This window comes from Glycine soja, chromosome 6 (assembly GCF_004193775.1).
Source record: "Glycine soja cultivar W05 chromosome 6, ASM419377v2, whole genome shotgun sequence".
In the NCBI taxonomy this organism is placed as follows: Eukaryota; Viridiplantae; Streptophyta; class Magnoliopsida; order Fabales; family Fabaceae; genus Glycine; species Glycine soja.
In genome coordinates, this window is record NC_041007.1 from 9349676 (window position 1) to 9363835 (window position 14160).

Here is a 14160-nt window from a genome sequence, read left to right on the forward strand (position 1 = left end):
TTGGAATTTGTTCGTCAATGGCCGCTTCCGTCAAAAGAAAACACACACTAAAAAACTTGGCAAATAAATAATTTAAGATAATGTGAAATGACTTGTGATGAATCATGACGCTTTCTTATAGAATTTGGTCTAGAATTGACTTCCTCCCTTGTTAGCTTTCTCATCACATACACGTTTGTTTAAAAATTTAAGACATTTTTTTTAGATAAGAAAAAAGTATTTGAAGATTGTATAAAACGTAATTTGGTTTTTAATTATTCATTTAATGTATTTATATTATGGTGAGTAGACCGCTAGCATGAATGCATGAAATTAAGATTCTCTGCAGTTTAAAAAAAACTGCATGAGATCTCAGATTCTCATTCGTTCATTTATTTTTAATATTTAACATTTTAATTAATATATAAAAGGAAGAAAAAACTTGTATGAATGGAAAAAATTGCTCAAGGTGCAATTGTCTTCCAAACTGCAAGGGGTCAAGAAAAAACTATGGTGGTGAATTGTTCTCAAAACTCTTGTAATCATGTATTATAGCACAACTTGTTGATTAGACTAACTAATAAGTCTCTTTGGGGTGGTTTTTGTTTCAAGTTTCAAAAATTAAGTAAACAACAATTAGTTTTTAATTTTTTTTCTTCTAATCTTTAGTTTTAAAATAAATTTATTTTAAAGATTAATTTAAAAATATTTTTATGTAATAGTGTTAGTGACACAGATAAATGTTAATTTTAAAAGTAGTGAAAGGCGTGAGTTTTGATGAGTGTATGTGTGAGATTCGAGGAATTAATTTCTGGCAAGCATTAGAGGAGCTGGTTAGAGACGACAAAGGATGCTGTGCCTTTAAAGAATTAGTGTTGGCGGGTACTGAGAAAGTTTAGATGAATCTAATGGTGAATAAAACCAGTTCACCATAAACCACCCACATAGCTGGACCACACAAACATCTTTCTACAGTTCATAGTATTAATTTATAAGAATGTAAATCGATACATATTTGTTTTTGGCGTGATAATATTTTTTTTAATACATTGGTGACAATAAATTTAAAACTCCTTATACAAATTATCAAGTTCGGTAAAATATTATATTATCGTCTAGTTTAAACGCTCCTTAAAATAATAAAATTATATATATAATCTTCAAGTATTAAATATTTATCAAAGGGATCTAATTCACTATTATAAATTTTTTAGTATCATATTTTAACCTATAAAAAAAGTATTAAATATTTATAAATTTAATTTTTATGTTGATTTATTTACAAATTATCCCATCTCCTCAGCTAGTTGGTAGGTGTATACCTAAAACGATTCGTCTCTTCCCAAACACAAATCGTGATTCGAAGCTAACTGGAAGGGTGGCCATCTGGCACATCATCCGAAACAAAAGGAGTGGAGAACGAAATAACCAAAAAAATACAAATATATAAATAATTAAAGCAGCCTCGACCCACAAAATGGCAGAGCGTGTGTTACTCCTCACTCCATCTCAGTCTCATCACTCTCCAACCACAATGGCTGTCTTGGGCGGCGCCGCCTCCGCTCGCATCATTCCCTCCGTCTCACTCTCCACCTCTTCTCGCTCCTTCTTCTCCTTATCATCCTCTTCCAAACTCAAATGCTTGCGCTCCTCTCCTCGCATTTCGCACCTCTTTCTCAATCAGGTTTTGCCTCGTTCTCTATCTCTGATTACTGCGATTCTGATTGTTTATGAAATTTGAGCTTGTTTGCATGAATTGCGCGTGTATTTTTTTTTTTTTTTTTATTTCAGCAAAGAGCGGAGGTTCGCGTTTCGAGTGGAGGATACGGAACGGTATCGGCGCCGAAGTCCGTTGCGTCTGATCCTGATCAGTTGAAGAGCGCTAGAGAAGACATCAAGGAGCTTCTCAACTCCAAGTTCTGCCATCCTATTCTCGTAATGTTTGCTTCTTATTTTATTTTATTTGTATTGTTTTTCATTTTAAAGATCTCTGTGTCACTCTGTGCTGCTATGTTGCATTTGATTTAGCATTTCCTTTTATTTTTATGTAAACGAAAACTAAACTAAAATAAAACAAGCGAACTTTCATTTGTCTGCTCTGCAATTTTATGGAATTGAAGCGTCACAGGATTTCGCGGTACTTTTAAATGCTTTTTCGTCTGGTGAAGAATGTTATTATTAGATAATCATCCTCTACGCATGCAAGTAAAAAAAATACGTTAAATAATCAAATTCCCTGACCACTGGTTTTTTTTTTCTTTTTGTCAACTTTACTTCTGCTCATGGACTTGCATACTTTATTTATTTAGTTTTTTCTTTTCTTTTCAAATTGAATTTGTAAAGGCATTTATAATTTTTCCTCTTTAAATTTCATGATCACATTTACAAGTGTTATTGTCATGAAGTACTCCCATATATTAACGTGGAGAGGGACCTCTTACACTGTTATTTTGAGATATGAAGTTTTGTTTTTATTGAGTTTTAGCAGTCCCTTTCTTATTCCTTGTTGCTTCATGCAAAATTGTTGTTTATGATACTCTGCAGACTTGGTGGTGTGAAACCTCTTCCACTTAGAGTGGTGCAAAGCACCTGTGCAGCACTGGATGTAAAATTGTGATTAGAAACCTAGTAACTTATTCCATATTATGTTTTACGCTCACTTAGAAAGAATAAAAAAAATCTGTGTCGGCTATTTAAAGACACCTGGCCTCATCCCTCTCTTTTATTAATATATATTTCAAAGAACAAAATCTTAACTAACTACTGATCTGGAATATTCATAGGGAAAATGGTTTGGACTTCCGAATTAAACATAGTCTTTGCAACTTTTTGTCTTCCTATTGGTCCTTTCAGACTTGCAAGTTGCAAATAGCAACAAATGGCCCGAGTTTGCTGGTTGTGTTGCTGTCTTTCACTTTTGCTGAACCAACCGTATCAGAAGCTTGTAAAGAGGCTGTTAAGTATCAATTGATTGTCAATTCTGACTTCTGAACTAGAGTTTTCAAGGATGGTGGATAAACTTTACCATGACTAAGTTAGTCAAGATGTCGAACTCTGATGAACATATGGTCTTCTGGGTTGATGATATATACATGCTGCACGAACTTGAATCTTTATCATTTAATTTTAGTTTGTACCATAGATGGGACTTGAATTCATGTCATAATTTTTGTTTATTTCATTGATGAGATTTTTTTCTATTTATTTCAATAGTTTACATTACATAAATTTCAATGTGTTAGATTCGTTTGGGATGGCATGATGCTGGTACATATAATAAGAATATTGAGGAGTGGCCACTGAGAGGTGGAGCTAATGGTAGCTTAAGATTTGAAGTTGAGCTGAAACATGGAGCCAATGCTGGTAAGGATTCATTAAATATTTATCATTTCCATATTTTTCTTATGGAGTAATATTCCCTGATGAACTTCCATATCAGGACTTTTAAATGCATTGAAACTTCTTCAGCCGATCAAAGACAAATATTCTGGTGTGACATATGCAGACTTATTTCAGTTGGCTAGTGCTACGGCTGTGGAGGTTATCTTAGTCCTATTTTGGCTTCAGTACTGACTATTGTTTATTTGAATTAATTGGATGATACAGTGTCCACTTTTTGGAATTTCAGGAAGCTGGAGGCCCCAAAATCCCTATGAAATATGGAAGAGTGGATGTATCTGGACCTGAACAATGCCCTGAAGAAGGGAGACTTCCTGGTAATAACCATATATTATGTGGGAGCTTAATTGTTATAGAAATCTCTCTTCTTTTCTTCTCAGTTGGCTGTAGGACCTGGATTGAGTAATCTACTGTTAATTTGGGAATAAAAAAAATAAGAGAAACAAATAGCTATTCATTTATAAGGTATCTATTAACAAAATTGTTTTATCATTTGAAGGTGCAAGAAATGTGAGGTTATTTAACTAACAGATGGTCACTTTGAGCTGCTAGGTTCTTTAAGACATCTTGGATGTGCAGACCTGATTATCCTGTCCTGATTCCATAGATATGAGTAATTGATTGCACAACTATGTATAAATGTGCTCATTTAAAGTAAGGAGTCTTAAGTAAATTTGATAATGGTTTTTTTTTGGAGAGTTTTATTGACTCTACGATTCTTAGAATTCCTTAGGTATGTTTATTGTGGTTATTTATTATGTGTAATGCGTATTACTTATTCTCCCTAGTAAAGACTACTAGCAGAATGGTTATTGCTTCTCTAAATACTCTAGTGTTTTTCTGGGGAGGGGGAATTCCTCCTTGTTTGGTTATCAATTGAATAAAATAAATAAATTTTTAGAAAGAAAGATGCGAAGGGTTGTGATCAATTTTTTTAGTCATACAAAGATGCCCCAGCATATTAGCACACTATTTATCCTCCAGTTGTAAGTTTCACTGATTAGCACTATAGTTATCAGCCAACTATAGGTAGGGTGTACATGGAATGGTTTGGACCTGAACCCAAGCCAACAATTTCTCACATCCTCCAAATTGAAGAATTGCAAACCAATTAGACCAAAACATGAAAATGAAGGTTTGGCTAGTTTTTGGGAGTAGACCTTTTCATGTCCTCTTACAAATTACCATCTCAAATGGTATATATGTGCCTAGTGAGTATTGAATGGAAAAATAACCATAGTGTTAGATAAACATTCAACAATCAGTTCGGTACAATGAAGCCAGATTTTAAATACATTCTAGTTCTATTCTAATTAGTTTTTGAGCCCGAACTTGCTCAAAAGAAACAAAATATAAAGTTTATACTAACCATTTTAGTTAAATAAAAAGTTTCCCTACTTCTCATTTACATTAAGATACATCAATATAGTTTGAATTTGAACTAGTTTAATATCAATATTTTAAAATTTATATTGTTGAAGGTAGCTAATATGCAAATGTAGATGTTTTCAACTTGAAAGCTAAAATCAGTCTGTTTAGATGACACATTCTTTTGTTCCTTGCAACAGGATAATTGTGACTTAATTTAGGATAGTTTATCCTACATTGAAAAGCACTTCCTTTTTCAAACATTGTCAATTGACTAACTTCTAGATATTTTTGGTATTTAGATGCTGGGCCCCCTTCACCTGCTGATCATTTGCGTCAAGTTTTCTACCGTATGGGTTTGAATGACAAGGTAAATTTCCTTTGTGTCCCTGAAGAATAAAGGTAGTATATTGGATTATAGTCATATGTCAGATTTTGACTTTTAAGTTACTGTTTCTGCAGGAAATTGTTGCATTATCTGGTGCACACACACTGGGGCGGTCTAGACCAGATCGCAGTGGTTGGGGAAAGCCTGAAACTAAATATACGGTATATTATCTTCCTTTTTGCCTACAACTTATAGGAAATTATTTTGTAAAAGTCTTTGAACTCTTTTGAAAGTTGAAACCGTATTTTCCCATTTTAATTTTACTATTTAATACTGTAATTCCCTTGGGCACTATATAGGCTGTAGGTAACAATCAGAAGTATAGATATTATGTTGTATGTTAAAACTTTTGGTTACTCATGTAGAAGATGACCACTTAAGCTCTTTCTCTCATTGCATAACTTAATTCCCACACAACAATTTAAAGACACTTGACTGTGTATTTTTGAAATGATTGATAAAAAGATAATGTGTGCCACAAATATTTGAAGACTCTAGATTCATGTCAATTTTCTGACTTTCTTACTGTGATGCGTCCAAGTTCCTCATATGCCTCACCTTGAGGATTTTCTTAATAATTTAAGTTTGTGATTTAAATATTGATTGTGGTTTCTACTTTACAAACAAGAGTTTTGCATGTGCTCTAAATAGATCTTTATGGCTTATTTCTTTCTTGGTTCACCATATAAACAATTGTTTTCTGTTGCACTTTGAAATGAATGCTTGATGAAATGGAATTTCAAGGGACACTGCAACTACATATTAGTTCATTGTTGAAATCGTCGTCGTCATCATCATCAAGGTTTTTTTTAACCAATCACTCTGTTTAGGAGAGGAAGCATTATTGATGCAGCATCTTTAGTAGCCTAGCCTGAATTTTAGCTAGTGTGGTATTTGCTGAAAATCAACTAGTTTTCAATTATAGTTTTACTTGAGCACAATAAAACAGCAGGAAATTCACATGCATTTCTCACTGTTAAAATATTGTGTGTGCAGCTGTATTGAGGAGACAGCTGTATTCTGTGGTTGTAAACAGCTGTCTCCCTCACTTTGTACCCTATATATATATTTAATAGTGTGTAATAAAAGTGTGGTTGTTGTGTGTGTGAGTTAACACACAAAATTCAAATTTCAAGTCTCACTCTACAGAAAGATGGGCCAGGAGCACCCGGAGGACAATCCTGGACAGTGCAATGGTTGAAATTTGACAACTCCTACTTCAAGGTCAGAAATATATACTTTTTTCTTTTGCCGGGGAGGGGGTAGGGCATTCTATAAGGGAGAGTGGTAGAGGAGAGGGGAGTTTGCTAGAATTTACCCTTTTCTTTTTGCAACTGTTGTTACATACAGGACATCAAAGAAAAAAGGGATGAAGATCTATTGGTATTGCCAACTGATGCTGCTCTTTTTGAAGACCCATCCTTTAAGGTAATGTATCTGGAGTTTTATTTCATGGATATTAATGCAAAAGTTTTGTGATATACCAAAATAACAAAAACTTTGTGAAATAATCAGGTATATGCTGAGAAATATGCTGAAGATCAGGAAGCATTCTTTAAAGATTATGCTGAAGCCCATGCTAAACTTAGCAACCTAGGAGCCAAATTTGATCCTCTAGAGGTATGTTCATTTTGAGTTACTGTTACTGTGTTTTACAAATTAAGATTAAGATAAGGCTTAAATACATTTTTCGTTTCTGCAATTTAGCACTTTATTCATTTTCATCCTTGCAATTTTTTTTCTTCGTTTTAGTCCTCGCAAAATGTGTTTGTTTTGTTTTTCGTCCTTAAAGTGCTCTAGAGTATGCTTTTTTTTACTGTTCAAAGCGCTTTCTAAAGCGCTTTAAAGACGAAAAACAAAACAAACACATTTTGCAAGGACTAAAACAAAAATAAAATTGGAAGGGAAAAAATAAAAAAATGATAAATTGCAGGGACAAAAAAAGTATTTAAGCCTTAAGATAACTATGATTGTGTGACCAATGGCCTGGAGATTCGGTTCTTGTGGACTTAACTTTGATATCCTTTTCTTGTCATGTCTGTGTGCATATTCTTATAAATAACAAGACAATTGACCTAGTTACCAACTAAGAATTTCCTTTGCTATCTCTTTGTCAGGGCATTGTGATAGATGATTCTCCAAATGCAGGGGGAGAGAAGTTTGTAGCAGCCAAGTACTCCATTGGAAAGGTTCTTATCTTGCGCAATTTATCAAATCTTACTGTTCATTTAATTGATACTCACAGAAAATTTATTGGATATTTTTCAATTAAAGACTTGCATAGGATGTATATTTGTATATTGTTCATTGTTTTACTTTTCCTGGTTTGGTGCAGGAATAGAAACAAGTGTCATGTTTTCTTGTGCCAGTATCTTTTAGTAATACAAGAAGACGCTATTTTCAAATCATGTGATATCGCATGTAAAATTTCGAAGTTTTAAATGAAGAAGAAAGGAATAAAATTCAATAGTGTGCCTATTTGAATTGCAGAGTGAGCTGTCTGACTCTATGAAGCAGAAGATACGGGCTGAATATGAAGCAATTGGTGGAAGCCCAGATAAGCCTCTACAGTCAAACTATTTTCTAAATATCATGATTATTATTGCTGTTTTGGCATTTTTGACATCACTGCTTGGAAACTAGTTGGATTTTGTTCTTCTGATATTTGCTATAATTGCATTGGCATTTGCACAGTTCTAATTTTTACACATGGCAGCAAGTATTTTCTTCATTGAGCCAAAATAAGCACTTGAAAATAGCGTATTATTGCATTAATAAATAAGTAATCATTACTTGGTTTGCCATTTGGGGAGTTGTAACAAAATCTGTCCCCTACTGGTTGGTAAATGTAATCTAAATTAACCAAAAATTTAATGAAGAAAACTTCTGGCCGAGGTCACTAGCAATTGATGGAAAGATGGTTGGGCAAAAAGTAAGGCACTCAGGGTATAGTTCCTCAATATCTCTGCTGATCAAATATGCTGCTACTTTTTTTTGCTCAGCAAAACGATACATTATATTTATATCTAATAGCAGTACCAGAGGCATCAAATATACAGAAAATATCCACAGTAAAGGTTAGATTATATTTTTATCACAGCAAGACATAAATACTAGCTAACCTTACTATGCCCCACATAATAACAGAACCTAGTTTCCCACCAGCCTTAATTCTCTCGAATAACAGTAAGTCCAGCCTCTATATTAAAAGCCCCTATACCCACCAACATATATACATTAAAATAACAAGGCAAGCTACAGATTGGTATGCACGTAGATAAACCCCAGCAAAATACGGTCGCGTAAGTTCATCATCTTCACCGCTTGCTCTCCACTCCAAAAACATACAGCTGCACCACCTTTCAATCCCTTATGCAAGCCGAGGGATTGAGTGACCTCATGAATACTTGAAATCAGACATAGAATGGAGCCATGACCACTCTTGGAATTTGATATCTTCCAACAGAGAAAACAAATCAATCTGAGTGTGATTAAAGATGTACCTATTTTTTCCAGATGCAAAAAGTAACTGCACTCCACAAACACCGCTTAATATTGATTTTGGATCTTGATCTAGCCAATCCCAAACTGGCGGAAATGGATAACCAGGTCCAGAGAGAACCGAAAAGGTATTAGGTGATAACCAAGAAAGGCATTTTATTCAAACCTTCCACTCCACTGCTGCTACTTACATGTGGACTACAACTAAATCTGGAGGTGGGAGTTAAAGTAGATAATGATGTAAAATTCGTTGGAGGCTGAATGGAATTTGTTATTTGTTTCCTCCGATAAATGTCTCTGCAGACAATGTTAGTTCTGGAATCTATTAGTGTCTATGGTGTGCTAGTATGATTGCTATGTCTAACAGTCTAAGAAAGTTTTCAAGTTCTGATTCTATGAACGATTATCAAAGTCGGTCTTCTAAAAACTTTAATGCTTTTGTTTTTATGTGGAAGTTCGTGAATGTTTTTACTTCCAACAATCCTCTTCTTTGAATTCTTTTTTAGTTGAACATTATCATTTTCAATTTCAGTATATCGTTCCTAAATTTCTTTAGAAATGAGTTCAGAAATGTCATCCAGTAATATTTTCTGACCATGTGAAAGTTTGGCAATCCTTTGTAACTCACTCTTTTTATCAGGTGAAATTCATGATAAACTTGCAAAATTGAAAATGAAACCCGTTAAATTGGGACTAAGACTGACATTAGTGAGATCTACGTAAGTTTCACCTAATAGTGTGTAAAAGGATATTATTATCCTTCTTCTTTTCCCTATACCTGGACCACTGTATGAGCTGTTATCTGTTGTAAGCAAGTGTAGAAACTTTGGTTGGGCTTGGGCTTAATGTAGGCTTTTCAAGTTGCAACTGATCATCAAGACATTAAGTAATGTTACAATTTTTTTACAATATTATTCTATTAATCCTTTTTATACCTTATAATAAGGCATTTTTTTATCAGCTTTATAATAAGATATTGATTGAGAAGTAAATGTATTTAAATTCTTGAAAATATAAATAGTATTGAATTTTTTTTTCATTTAATAGATAGGGAAATTAGACAGATGTAGAGTGAGGGAGAGAAAGAGAATCTTCTCTCGTGTAAAGAATTCCTCCAATAGATTTAATCTAATACCACTTATATAGACGGAACCAATAAATTATTAATAAGTTATTGTAAATATTAAGAAATTGAATATTATTCGAGTTCAATCCTTTATTAAAATAATTTTTTGTCAGATTTTATTTCTTTTAATTGAATTCTGAATTAGTTAGGATTATTTTCTTCCGATGAATCGGAGAGTTAAAACCAACAAAATGTTACATAATTGACAAAATTATTCATAGTTTTGCACAAAAAATAAAATAAATTTGGATGGAGAAAAAAGATGAAAGTGAAGGGTTGTTTTAATGAGATTTCCCTATTTGGGTTGGGAGTATCCATAGGAAGTTTGAGTAAATGATACTATGTTTAAAGTTTTGTGAAAGTATATAAACTTTTTTTTCTTATAAGAAAACAGAGTGTAATGTTTTTTAAACAATTCAGAGAGGTAATAATGGATAAAGGATATTGTTACAATGTAATTCAAATAATTAAAGAAGCTAATATAGGAGTAAAAGAAGTAGGAAGAAATTTTGTAATTTTACGAAACTTTAGGGGTACTTAATGTAATTTAATCGGTCTGTTTCTTTCTTTGCTTTTTTTTTTTCCATCTATTCAAATGTATCTGTGTCCATGAGAATTTCCATTTTTTTCTTTATATTTCATTGCTTCAATATTGAACCCTCTTCCGAGAAAATGTTGACACGATCCAAATTTCCAATTTAGATTCGCATTTCATGTTTGACTAAAAGCGTGTTGTGCAACATCCTGGTGTAGTTAGGTTAGGTGTTTTCTTAAAGCGCTTGTCACTTTCATGGAGCCCTGAGGAGGTGGAACAGAAGGGGAAAAGAAATAACTTTTTCTTTGAAGTTTAAATTCAACCTCCTCCTATTGGCTAAACAAAGCACGCAGGAAAAAGAGGGTGTGGGGGATTTTGGCAATTTGTTATTTTCTCACCGTACGTGGACAAAATACAAATATAATCAAGCGAATATAGTGGGAAATGGGACATTCACTTCACCAAAGCAAATATTGCTTAATTCCAATTTTATATATACGTGAGAGTTGATTGGCTTCTTCCTTCCTAATGCCTAGAAATCTGTCTCTCTAGTCTAACACAAGGTTGCCAGGAATTTTTAACTATACAAATTAAAATTATTTTATTATATTTTAACAAATCAAAATAATACTAAATATTTTTAAGATGATGAAATTTATTAGAATTTAAAAAATATAAGATTTAATTTGAATATAATTAATAATAATAATAAATACAAATTAATTTAAAATCAAAATTAATAGTAATTATTATAGTTTAAAATAAATTAATATAGGAGTACATGACAAAAAAAATAGATTTTTAAATGTATAATGACAATTTTAATTCAAAGAAGCTTAATAATCTGTTGTACTAAACTGAAAGTATATACACAACATATTTCATAATGTCTTTTATACACGACATATAAAATGATAATTTTAATTAAATGATAGTGTGAACAATTACACAAAATACTAGTATCAAATTTTGTCAAGCAAATTGCTTGGTCAAAGTAGGAAAGTTGACCGGAGTTGGATGTGAACCAAAGTTATTTGCAACTTGCTTTGATATTCAGAAAGTGCAAAGCTGCGAAAAATCAGTCTGTTTCCCAGCTAGGAACATGTGGGTTCTTGTATTAATTATAAATCTCGTAGATGCATATCACATTTGGTAAGCTTTTTGTTCTTGTAAATTATGAAGATTCTCTTTCACATTTCTCTTCAGCCTTAGTGATGAAAGGAAGTGCAAAGATCATTATCTTTTCCCACTTTTGTGGCACTTACCCAGTTACCCTGATCAGCCATAGCAATTTACAACCTAAGAAAACCGTCAAAGTGGTCGTCACACCACACGGGTACTGGACCAAAAAAAAACAAGAAAAGTGGACGCACGGGTTCGGCTTGCTTAGATTTTGTTTTTCTGATTTTTCTTCTTCTTCCAAATAGCTAAAAACCAAAGTTTCATTTTTTTATTAATAAATATTTATTTTTTATCAATAAATGTTAATTATTAGTTTTGTTAGGTAGATCATTTGAGCACACCACTTCCCCTTATTTCTCTTCTCTTTTCACCACTAAACTAAACCTATATCTCCAAAAATCAAAGTTTCATATTATAATGGATTTATTTTGACGTCAGCGTCATTTATTTTATTGGCTCTGACTAGTTCCAATTTGTTTACTTTTCTCCCTAAGCTCAAGTTAGAATTTGTCAAGTAACACATGCATTCACCTGTTTTCAATTGTGAACACATGCCATGCTTAATTTGCTGGCTGCAAAGTCCAAACTCTTCTAAACAAAGGTTTGAGTTCAAACTAATACATAACAGTTTTGTTTCATTCTAAACTAGCCAAGGTTGTACTTGTATGTGTGTGTATATATATATATTGTTTTTCTTTTCTCCAAGGTATTGAGAGTTAATTTGAAACAAAACTTTAAACGGAGTAAATATATCCAAGGATATGGTCGAACACTTGAGCCTAAAACACGGACGTGAAATTAAGTAGGCAGTGTGAGCACAACATTGCCAGGCATTTTTATGGAATTATACTAGTTTTTATTGAGTTATTGTTCGTATTTTTGTGTATGAATTTGTAATGCTAATCTTCACGCACCCTTCAAACCTCTCATAAGAGGTTTGGAATTTTCATGTATGTAGCGTGTAAATTTATAATCAATTGATATAATGAAGGAGATATTACACTAATTATAATTTTTTTATAGGTCATAATTATCTTCTATTAAAGAGAACATTGTTCAAATCAAGTAAAATTATATGAATTATAATATTAATCATGATAAATAGTAAAGTTGTTAACCAGTTCATAATGTTTTGTTTCATAAATTACCTCCAAAGATTATCCCGTAATAAACAAACTCGACAAAAGTTAGACACGATATGATTAATCACAATATTCATGTCAATAAATAGTCGTTAAAGAATTCATATTTTGTGGTTTTATTACCTTTAAACATTACCGTGGGGTAAAAAATTTAAACGACCTCATCTCATTCATGATTACGAAGTCAACTAAACAGAAGATTGAAACAGACAAGAGCAAACGGATAATGTTATGTTTTTTATTAAAAAAATACTAATTTTTAAATATTTTATAAAGAGAGTAATGAGTATTGAATATAAAATATTTAATATTTAAAAAATATAATGTTTTTGTAAAAGGATTAGTAAAAAAGTATTGGAAGAAATTTAAAATTATTCTAGATGAAATCCCGTTAACTAATGTCTTAAAAGTAATTAAGAAATGAATAGATCAAAATTTTTATAGAGAATCATGTTGAAGCCTATTGAAAATTAGAAATTAATTCTGATACATTGTTGGTATAAATACTCTTGTGAATCAGTTAAAACTTATTCTAAATATGCTTAATGCATGCTCATTAAGGAGCATTCAGTAAGCATTAAATTTTAATGTATTTTTTGTTCCAAAAAAATTAATGTGTTTTGTCTAAAATAACTCTTCTTTAATATAAGATACAATACAATATAATTTTCTAAATTAATATAAGTTGATACAGGACACTATATTTTTCTTCAAAACGTTGGCAACTTTCTTTATACCCATTTACTACATATGTTACCAAAAAAATTCACTACATATTACTAATGAAGACGCCGGAAATTCTACTGTAGTGGAGTACTGTTGTGAATGGATTTATGTACCAAATATTGATATAATTAAAACTTATCATATTTTTATTATTTTTTCATAATAAATTTTTTTAGTTGATTTCAAACATTTATTTTTTAAAAAAGCTATATCAACGACCGATGGGAATAAAAAAAACTATTGGTGGTGGAAATATTCCATGTTCCACCTTAAAATTTGTCTAATGTTGTGCTTCGTAATTAAATTAAAAAGATTCTTTCTTTTATTGGTCCACAGTACAGTAGGGCATCCGAGTAATCGAGAAAGAAGCATAGGTGCTAGGCTACGGTCTTTTGTTATCGTGGCTCCAAATTAAAGCCGAATAAAATGAAAGAAAGGTAAATAACTTTTCCTTTTGATGACTTTTCGTACAAAGGTAAATACTTTCTCAATTTATACACGTTTTTTGCCCATCCTCTTCAATTATGGTCCATCAGTTTATTTTAGATTTGTAGTTTCACCATTATCCAAGCAATTAATGTTTCTCTACTTTTTGACTTTTGTTTTTCTTATCTGATGCATAGTAAGGTTGCTGTTATTAGTTATAGTTGAATTAATATTGTTCGATGAATGACTTGTTAAGTTACTGTTAGTTACAACTAAAACCCTAACCCTGAAATTGCATGGGTCCCCAATAACTGTTTGAGATACGATCAAACAATTGATGTTCAAAGCTTTCTAGTTCAAGCAAAGGAAAACAAATACAAAGCCATTT

The 14160-nt window shown here is 32.1% G+C and overlaps 1 protein-coding gene across 2 annotated transcripts; it reads left to right on the forward strand.

Annotated features, from left to right (window-relative positions):
• Positions 1–1294: 1294 nt before the first annotated feature.
• Positions 1295–7844, forward strand: LOC114415422 (probable L-ascorbate peroxidase 6, chloroplastic/mitochondrial). Of its 2 annotated transcripts, none has more exons than XM_028380095.1 (12): positions 1295–1663; positions 1771–1914; positions 3222–3342; positions 3419–3519; positions 3608–3695; positions 5049–5116; positions 5209–5295; positions 6284–6358; positions 6485–6562; positions 6650–6754; positions 7252–7323; positions 7625–7844. In XM_028380095.1, exons 1-12 carry the CDS (start codon positions 1457–1459, stop codon positions 7775–7777), a joined length of 1299 nt encoding a protein of 432 aa, XP_028235896.1. In that variant the 5' UTR covers positions 1295–1456; the 3' UTR covers positions 7778–7844. The 2 variants fall into 2 exon arrangements, with proteins under 2 accessions (XP_028235896.1, XP_028235897.1); XM_028380096.1 differs by having other exon boundaries at positions 7470–7842.
• Positions 7845–14160: the final 6316 nt, after the last annotated feature.

Excerpts from the sequence above, each read along its gene's own strand:
- LOC114415422 (XM_028380095.1), top strand. The coding sequence starts at position 1,457 with ATGGCAGAGCGTGTGTTACTCCTCACTCCATCTCAGTCTCATCACTCT. Across the intron at positions 5,117-5,208 it reads GTATGGGTTTGAATGACAAG|GAAATTGTTGCATTATCTGG; the intron begins GTAAATTTCCTT and ends CTGTTTCTGCAG. Across the intron at positions 5,296-6,283 it reads AGCCTGAAACTAAATATACG|AAAGATGGGCCAGGAGCACC; the intron begins GTATATTATCTT and ends CTCACTCTACAG.